General features: G+C 39.2%; 1 protein-coding gene across 11 annotated transcripts; it reads left to right on the top strand.

Moving 5' to 3' along the window:
• The first annotated feature begins 87 nt into the window (after positions 1-87).
• Positions 88-8409, top strand: nfyal (nuclear transcription factor Y, alpha, like). Of its 11 annotated transcripts, none has more exons than XM_084917915.1 (10): positions 88-209; positions 939-1039; positions 3564-3650; positions 4603-4749; positions 5088-5219; positions 5335-5419; positions 5554-5723; positions 6525-6698; positions 6863-6973; positions 7117-8409. In XM_084917915.1, exons 2-10 carry the CDS (start codon positions 959-961, stop codon positions 7171-7173), a joined length of 1044 nt encoding a protein of 347 aa, XP_084774041.1. In that variant the 5' UTR covers positions 88-209; positions 939-958; the 3' UTR covers positions 7174-8409. The 11 variants fall into 11 exon arrangements, with proteins under 11 accessions (XP_084774041.1, XP_084774039.1, XP_084774040.1 ...); XM_084917913.1 differs by having other exon boundaries at positions 89-209; positions 3564-3647; positions 5335-5437; XM_084917914.1 differs by having other exon boundaries at positions 89-209; positions 5335-5437; positions 5554-5705.
• The last annotated feature ends 940 nt before the right edge of the window (positions 8410-9349 follow it).

Below are 9349 nucleotides of genomic sequence, written 5' to 3'. Positions count from 1 at the left end.
ATAAAAACTCAAACTAAATGGCGACATCTGCCGAGGGCACAGGGACACTGCACGCTGCCTCGCCCCCCTGTTCAAGTGTCACGCAGCTGCGCACCTCTCTCCCAGTCGCCGTTGTTTCATTTGCGCCATTTTGTCCGCTCACTTTGTTGATTGGGCTTTAGCAAGCTGTACTGGAGCCAATCAGAGGGAAACCGGACAGCGAAGATACGGTAAGGAAGCCCCGATTGAAGGCATTGGTAGTTGTCAGCACGGATTGGTTTGTCATGGACCAACCAAATTACTAACCCTGCTTAATGCAAAAAACTCAAATTGCAGTTTGATTTCGACCGCTGCGTCCCAAGACCTACAAATAGCTTCATGTTTCTAGCGTTGGCTACCGCGAGGAAACATGACCCTCGCTTGGTCCACAAGCCTTAGCTAGCGTTAGCTCCTTCGCTAAAATATCGTTTCTCGAACAAAGAGAGCGGGTATAAAGCCACCGTTCGACCGTCAGCAAACGCTGCCAGGTACATTATAATGAGTTGTAATAAACAAGCTGCCCACAAGAAAATATCCACGTTCGGAGTTTACGACACAAATGTCATCCGCTTTCTAGAATTTACCACGCTTTTAGCTAGCGGACTGGCGCTAGCCGTGTTAGCTTCCCCACTAAAATACCCGCTAAATAAAATTACCCTTTAAAGGAATCCGGGGGGATTATGTTTCAGCTGAAATTCGTAGACTTCACATTTGACACAGTGCGGCACAAGTCGGTGTGAGGAAGCAGTAGGTCCTATTTTAAATATTGAGAACAATAAATTGAAAACACGTAGATATCGGTTAAAAAGACGGGTTTTTTGCCGTCGAAAAAAATTATCATTTGTTTACGTATAAAATGCACTGTAAACCATAGAAATCCAATATTGGTTCATTTGTATGTTTTGTCTTTGCCTCGTCAGGTTTTTCACAGTAAAAAGCCATGGAGCAGTACACCACTGCCACCACTACTACTGGAGAGCAGATTGTTGTTCAGACAGCTAATGGACAGATCCAGCAGCAGGTGAGCTTAGGGTTGACTTTTTTATTCCTTTTTTAATTATTTATTTATTTATTTTAAATTGCCCTACCACCACATCTCAACTAATATGTAGTCAGATTATGAATACCAGAGGGTCAAAATAAAATAAAGTTTTAGGGATTCCAGTTGGATCATTGGATCTCAAATCATGATATCATTTCTGATCAGCCCTCCTAATTTGCCCTAAAAGTCCAGAGATTACATAAGTCATGATACCTGTGATCAAAGTATTATTGAGAGTGATATCAACAATTTTTTAAGATATACATTTTTTTTGAGAAATGTCACATCAACCCACTTCCATCATGTTTTTTTTCACACTTTGATATCAGAGGCAATGTTTCAACATGGATATCTTTAACACTATTAAAGATAAAAGTGAAATTCTTTACTAAACTCTCTTTTCATAAAACTGAACCAGCGTCTGTAAATTGGGAGAGAGAGATTGGCTAGATCAGATATGAGAAAAATTAAAGCAGTCCTGCAAAGTCTAATATTTGAGTAAAGACTAGAGATGGACCGATCCGATATTACGTATCGGTATCGGTCCGATACTGACGTAAATTACTGGATCGGATATCGGAGAGAAATAAAAAATGTAATCCGATCCATTAAATATCAAAAAAAGCACCTCACAAAACTTGCGACATGGCGTAACTCGGCTCATAACCATAGCACGTGGCAGCAGTATGCGTCATGTGATAGAGCGGCTGTGTGTATTTGAAGCCTCGCTACCAAACCAGCATTTCATCTCCGAGGAAGTGATCCCAGAGAGAAGTAAAGCAAGTGTGTAAGTTCATTTCTGAATGTTTGTAAAGCATTCCCACGTTAAGCTTAACAACTGATATTTGGAGCGACTGCCTCTTCTTGCTGCTACTTCAATCGTGAAACTGATCAATGATCAGCTGATCGGCTTTTCTGTCGCGAGTCCGTCTCTCTTGTTTGTTTTTGGCCCACTTCGCGCCAGAAAGAGGAAACCAGCGGCTGAACAACAGCAGCACGTTTAAGCTTGATAAGCTGTTGTTATAATTTATTTAATATTACTTTCTACACCAGGATCCTTTTCTACGTAGCTGACGGCTGGTAACTGTGCAGGGGTGGATCTAGCAAAGTTATGCAGGGGGGCCAATAGGGCATGAACAGGGAAAAGGGGGGCACAAAGACATCCTTTTCTTTCTTATTCTTATTTAAAATGTCTAGCTTTTAATAAATAATATCTGAATCTCACACCCAAAGTTTTAATCTGATGTAAAATGTATAGAAGTCCATTACTGTATATAGTAACTATTAAGTCTAATATACCCTAGTAAGCTATAGTACTTTTTCCTTTGGGAAGATGCCATCTGTGCAGTCTGCAATTCTGTTGAAGAAAGATGTTGAATCTATTTAATTATTCTTGAAAAATAATTGATTTCTGTGCAATTTTTTTTCCACACTGCATCAAATTAAAGTTGATTACGTAGATTAAACGTCATGAGGTGGAGGGTGGGGGGTGGTTCCCTATTTTTTTTTTTTTTTTTTTTTTTTTGCTGGGAGTTTGCAACCCTATTAGTTAGGTTGCTTAATATTTCTGCTAAGTACTATTTAAAATACCAGAATAGGGAGGATGGTGCAGGTTTAAGTTTATTAGATTGATCAGTATTGCTGAACTATGAAATATTTTGGGTGCAGTGTATTTTTTATATACTGGTATAACAGAATAGCTTTAGTGTTGTTGTTTATTTAAACTTGAGTATGAACGTATACAAAATGCAGCAATATATTAAAAAAACAGTTTTATTGATTAAAAAAAACACTATATCAGATTCATATCGGTATCGGCCGATATCCAAATTTATGATATCGGTACCGGACATAAAAAAGTGGTATTGTGCCATCTCTAGTAAAGACTAATAAAAAAAGTCACATTGTAAAATTTCTCAACAATATATAGCTGTATTTCACAATAATGCAAAATAACATGTATAATAATTTTTAACATGAAATCCTCAGTCACAAACATGAAGAAGATGCTATTTTCATTCAAGTTTCATGCTAGATTGAGACATGACACACATTTATACCACAAAAATATTAATAATCTAAATAGAACAGATCTTTTCTAATTACTCTACTTATAACCAAGAACATAATTGTTTAAAAATATGCAAACTTTTTATCTTTTCAGGTCATATTTTTAAGGTAATCTTGTTCAAACTTTGTTTGAATTTTCATTGTGCAGATTCTTTCTGCCTAAAAGGCCGAAAACTGGGTTTACTGGCCTTTTAAAATAAATAAATCTAGAAATATTTCAAACATGAAGCTAACACTTCAAAGCAGGCATTATATATATGTCCAAGCTTCAGACCATATAATTTTTAGGCAAATCGGAAATGGTTGAGTATACATTGTTTTAAAAAAAAAAAAAAATGATGATTTGACATGCAATAATCCAGTTCCAATTTATTTTCTTGGTACTTTGTTGTTGAGTCTGTATATATGAGTCTGTATCCTGCCCTGCCTGCAGACACAGGGCACAGTGACGGCTGTGCAGCTGCAAACAGAGGCGCCAGTGGTGACGGCCTCAGGCCAGCAGGTGCAGACACTCCAGGTAGTGGTGTCACCGCCGCCCTGTGTCAGTGTCATGACTGTTTCACAGCCTGCCGGTTTGCATGCCATAGCCAGGGCTGTTTGTATTTTTATTTTTCCAGGACCCATCTGTGCTGTTTGGTTCATCATTTCCCTCCCAAGCATGTCTTGCAACTGCACGTTCCTCAGCACAGTGTTTTGTGTGTCAGCCTCCGGTTTTTGCTTTTGCTCTCATGGCTGTCTAAACTGAGTTGTGCTTGTCTCTTGCTATTAAAAGCAAGTTTATAAAGTCAGACATTCTTGTTCTCAAGTGCGATGGCTGTGGAGAAAAATATGCAGAATATACAACAGAACAACCTTCTGAGGTCTGCATGGATCCACACCCATTACTGGCTGCCATTGTTCATCATAGTCTGATATTTTTCTTACTGTTGTGCTGAATAATGTCAGCAGGTACCTTTGCCCTTACAATTTTATTTCCTGTCATGCTGCTGCTGCTGCTGCCACAGACCATAATTTGTACGCTGTGGTCACTTTATGGTATAAGATGAAATATCAGTACCAAGTTGAACATGTGAATGCAAATTAATTTTACCAACATCTTGACCACAAAGGTACAGTAAGCAAATTCAGTTCTTGTAAGCTCTTGTTTCAATAGCAGTATGGCTGTAAATACAAGACCTAAATTCTACATGCAGAAGTTTTGTATTTTTTTGTAGCCTAAGCTCATGAGAAAAATGATTAAACATACACTAGATACATTGGGTCCAGAAATAATCTATGCTATGTAACAGGATGCTTTCATTTTTGTATTTTAGGAAACAATAAACGTGAGATCAACAAGTGCTTTTATCCACAGTGTAGTATCCTGGATGTTTCTCATGTCATACCACTTGCATGCAGCTCTGCAAGTCACAAGAGACACTGAGACGAACACTGTCAGTGCTGCTATAATAGCTGTCTGAATCTCCCTGTAGGTCCAGGGACAGCCTCTGATGGTTCAGGTGAGCGGTGGACAGCTCATCACATCGTCAGGGCAACCCATTATGGTGCAGGCCATGTCAGGGAGTCAGGGTCAAACCATAATGCAGGTCCCTGTATCTGGTGCTCAGGGACTACAGCAGGTAAAGTATCTAAATTAAATTATATATTGTTCTCTAAAGCAACACTGTTTACTCTGGAATAATATTAATAGTAAACTAACTAGTATAGATTTGGAAGTAAACGCTGAAGTTTGAGAAGCACGTTGTACACTGAGTAGGTTTTTTTTCCCCTTGTTGATATTTTTAGTGTTCATGTAAGAGTAAGTTGATAGCGAGGTAGCAAAGTGTAATTTTTTTCAGGATCTAGACAAATTATACATTTTTAAGTTTTCAATCAGTGGATCCATGTTATTCTGTTTGCTATGGTGTTGATCTATAATCCAGTTAACCACTGTTGATGTTTTTGTACCTGTCTGTAGATCCAGCTGGTGCAGCCAGGTCAAATCCAGTTGCAAGGTGGTCAGACTCTGCAGCTGCAGGGCCAGCAGGGTCAGCCTCAGCAGATCATCATCCAGCAGCCCCAGACCGGCATGACAGCTGGACAGAACCAAGTACTAAATTTTGAAAAAATTAAAAAAGCAAAAACCCAAGCTTCTTGTTGAAAAGCTATTGCGTAAATAAATCCCCATCAAATGATGTAAAGTAATTTCCCCCCTCTCTATCAAGGGACAGCAGATCAGCGTGCAGGGCCAACAGGTGGCACAGACGGCTGATGGACAGACCATCGTCTACCAGCCTGTCAATGCAGATGGTACTGTCTTGCAGCAGGGTAAACTAGGCTGTCCTCCACAATTTGTGTTTGACTTCTGCTATTTAGGCTTTCTAAATAGGAGCATGGGTGAGTTGTCATGTTCAAAAAGTTTTGGGATGATTATCTGTTTTCAGGAATGATCACAATTCCAGCTGCCAGCTTGGCAGGTGCCCAGATTGTACAAGCAGGGAGTGCCAACACCAACACCACCAACAGCGGCCAAGGCACTGTGACCGTCACCCTGCCCGTCTCTGGCAACATGGTCAATGCAGGTGGAATGGTCATGGTAAGGCCCTGTGCAGAGGTACCCAGCACCTTATTACCTTTGTTTTTCCTAATCTAGACTCTCACATGGGTGTATGGTAAAGGTCATGGGCTTAAACATATATTTTTTATGAATGATTACTGGTGTTTTATTAGGTCAGTTATAATTATAGCTCACCTTATCAAACCCTAAAATGAACACGTCCAGGTTTGTTTAACCCCCCCTGTAAACCTGTGGTCCTTCTAAACAGGTGATTTTTGGATACATGCTCTTCCCGGGCTGTATCCATGTTAAATACAATTCACATTAGCATTTTGTTCATAAGTAAAAATAATAATGTTTTGGAAGTTTCATTATTTCTTACTTGGTGCTTATATTGCCCGAAAACAACAAAGCATAAATAGGGTTCCTTGAATTTAAGTCCACATTTAAAAGATGCAGTGTTCACTGCATAGACTGTAATCTTAATGACGTGAATGGTCATCCAAATCTGGCTTGTCTTTGAATGCTATCCATTTTGTACAAACAGTAGTTGATGGTCAGTTTCATTGTGTCATTTTGCTCTGGACTTTTCAGGTTGGGCAGCTTGCATCCTTAAGCTAGTAGTTAGTAGAATAAACTGACATTGTGAAATTTCCTGGCAGTGGAGACCCAGTATGCAACTGTTGGGGAGTCTAAATAAGAATGACTTAAAACATCTGTATGGGTGTGGAAGAGCAGTGTGAATTTTTTCGTTTTTCTTTGATTTGAATGGATTGATATTTGTCTTTTTGTGAATAGGATCTGTTGTAAAATGCGTGACATATTAAGCACTGTGTCTTTGTCTTCTCCTTCAATCAGATGGTACCTGGAGGTGGTGGCGTTCCCACAATGCAGCGAATCCCATTGCCAGGGGCTGAAATGCTTGAAGAGGAGCCACTGTATGTCAATGCCAAACAGTACCATCGCATCCTAAAGAGAAGACAGGCTCGGGCTAAGCTGGAAGCAGAGGGCAAGATTCCCAAGGAAAGGAGGGTATGCCATTTCTGTCAAACGTATAGACTTGAGTGTTTTGAGAGGGGGAAAAAAAACCCTATATATTTAAACTCTTCTGTGTTGTACTCTGTGTGTGATTTTTAGTGATGGGCTTGTTGTGAAGCAAATTTATAATGCGAGTAATCCACCTTCTTCCTGTCTAGCAGAAATATCTACATGAGTCTCGCCATCGTCATGCAATGCAGCGCAAGCGGGGAGATGGCGGTCGTTTCTTTTCCCCTAAGGACAAGGAAATGGGTCTGGGATTATCACAGGTAGGCAGCTGTGTGTAGAAAGAACATAGCAACTCAAGCCTATAATGCTTGTTGCAAATTGTCATACACTTAAAACTGTGAGATTTTAAGTGTATGAGCTCAATTTGCTTTTGTTACCTCCCATTTCTGCCCTTCTGATGCAGGATGTTGCCCAGGCAGCAGCAGATGAGACAGTGGCTCAGATGATCCGAGTTTCATAGCACTGTCACTGACATCATCACTTCTTTCTGAACTCTACCCTGCCTGAGATTCTTCATCGCAGCTGACCTCCTGCCACCACTTTTTCCTTTCATCTGTACTTCCTCCTGCCTCACCGCCATACACCAAACCACAGTGCTACCACTGGGCTTTTTCTGTTGTCTCTACTCCTACACTGGTCTTCCAGGGAGCTGGCTGTATGGCTGCTGAGACTATGGACTTTTCTGGCCTTGTTCATCCAAAAAAATGGATGCTGTCATGCTCAGCTTATCTGGTTGAGCACTAAGGACCAGCTTTTTATTTTCGTAAGCATTAGTTTTGAAAATAACAACGCTAGTGACAGGAAATGACAGCCATGAAGCCATCATGTCAGATCCTGGTCTGTTTGAAAATGAGATTTTTGTCACCAGTGGATGCTTTTTGGTTTAAATATTTTTTGTAAATGGTACCTGTTGTGTTTTTTTTTCCTTTTTCATTTTTTTAAAAAGAGATATTCTTTATGCATTGATGCTACACTGCTGTTCTTTATGTAAGCGCCCTTATTTTGGAATTTCATCTTTTTAAACCCACATAGTGCAGGGGTGGTCTCAGCATGCCCTGTGTTCACTGAGTAAAAACAGAAATGTAATACTAATGTGAAGATTTTGTACAGCCATTACTTCCCCAATGTGTTTGGAATACCTACTGATTTGCCCAGTTGTGTGGATGCATTTTATACAGTTAGTAGTTGGTGTTTGTTGGGAAAAAAGTAGTTCAGTGTTGCATCACCTTATGCACTCTTATCCACGTAGTTACATCTTCATCGTTCAGTCCGTCTAGGTGGTTTTTTTTCTTCTTTGTTTGAATTGTTTTTTACCTGTCAGATCCAGTCCTGCAATGTTATTTTTTTAAGTAGTGCTCTGACATTGTATTCATGTAACCTTTGTCAATTAAATTTTATTAAGTGACTCAAGGTTATAGGTGGATTCTTCTGTTTTTTTTTTTTTTTTTTACTCCCTGATTGTGTAGAGTTCAGACTGTCATCTATTTATTTAAAATGTCCCCTGAGTCTTAGCCAATGCCGTGTAGTTTTGTTTGCATTATAATGCCTTGGATGAAATTTGCTGGATTTTTTTTCACAACTATGTTCATTAGAAACTGTTTTTCTCTTGTTGCATGAGTATAATTGTCAGATATTTTGGACAAAGTAACATACATTTCAATTTTTGATAAGGATGATTAAAATTCTGTGAAACCTTTGTGCACTTATTTCATTTTTTTTACTCGCATGTATTTAATTTGTTCATAATGAGATGTCCAGCATTGTGCAAGTCTTGAACCAGCCCTCATTTTCATATTTTGCTAGAAAAATGGGGAATAGGTGTAAATAAAAAAATAGCCCACAGCTTCCCAAAGCAAAAGCTGTTTGTGAATATATTTTATGTAGCCAAAAGTTCCAAAACAAAATATATTGAGTAAGGAGTTATCTCATTATATGATTCTTTGATTAAAAAACAAAACTAAAACTACCAGATTTTCAAAATGTTTCTAACTGATGATTGAGTGACTACTACTTAGGTCATAATATTAGTAATTGGGGGTCAGAAGTGGAGGTGGATAATCATTTGTTGAACTTAAACTATATTGTGACATATACTGAAACGGGGATGAAGTTCAGGTTTTTCACCTTGAACAGTATAAAAATATCAGGGAAGAGGGGAAAAGTGGGGAATTAATTAATATGCAGAGTAACAGTGATGTTTGATGCTGACTAGCAAAGTAGGGTTTGTACAAGTTGATGAGAGTACATTTTGTACGTCTATGTAAGTCTTACTCTGTGAACAGTAGCTTCCAAATAACTAAATTAGAGGTCACATTTGATCAGTATTACAAATACCTACCTGCCAACATTCTAGTGGTTTTATGATTGATTGATGCACACTGGCCCACTAGAGACAACAGAGACCTGCTGATATAGACCTTGTATAGAAATGCAATCAAAAGAGAGCCTTTGGGTCTTGGGGTCAAGGAAGAACTGAGGGGGTGTAGCACAAGGAGGAACGAAAGGACACCTACAGAAAGAAACTGGAAACCCACTCCAGCAGAACAATACCAGTGATGTGTAGAGTGGAATGGGGGAAATAACTAGGTTTAAGGTGACAGAAAGACAAACAGTGGGCCAAATGGAGAGAGCAAACG

This window comes from Perissodus microlepis, chromosome 20 (assembly GCF_051167445.1).
Source record: "Perissodus microlepis isolate ML-2025 ecotype Zambia chromosome 20, ASM5116744v1, whole genome shotgun sequence".
Lineage (NCBI taxonomy): Eukaryota > Metazoa > Chordata > Actinopteri > Cichliformes > Cichlidae > Perissodus > Perissodus microlepis.
The sequence above is the reverse complement of the archived record's forward strand: the minus strand, read 5'-3'. Positions and strand labels throughout refer to the sequence as shown.

What these genes read in the sequence shown, in the direction of transcription:
- nfyal (XM_084917910.1), top strand. Translation starts at nt 959, where the DNA reads ATGGAGCAGTACACCACTGCCACCACTACTACTGGAGAGCAGATTGTT. An exon ending in AGGTGCAGACACTCCAGGTA is followed by an intron (nt 3,651 to 4,602) that starts GTGGTGTCACCG and finishes ATCTCCCTGTAG; the next exon opens with GTCCAGGGACAGCCTCTGAT. An exon ending in TGGGTCTGGGATTATCACAG is followed by an intron (nt 6,974 to 7,116) that starts GTAGGCAGCTGT and finishes CTTCTGATGCAG; the next exon opens with GATGTTGCCCAGGCAGCAGC.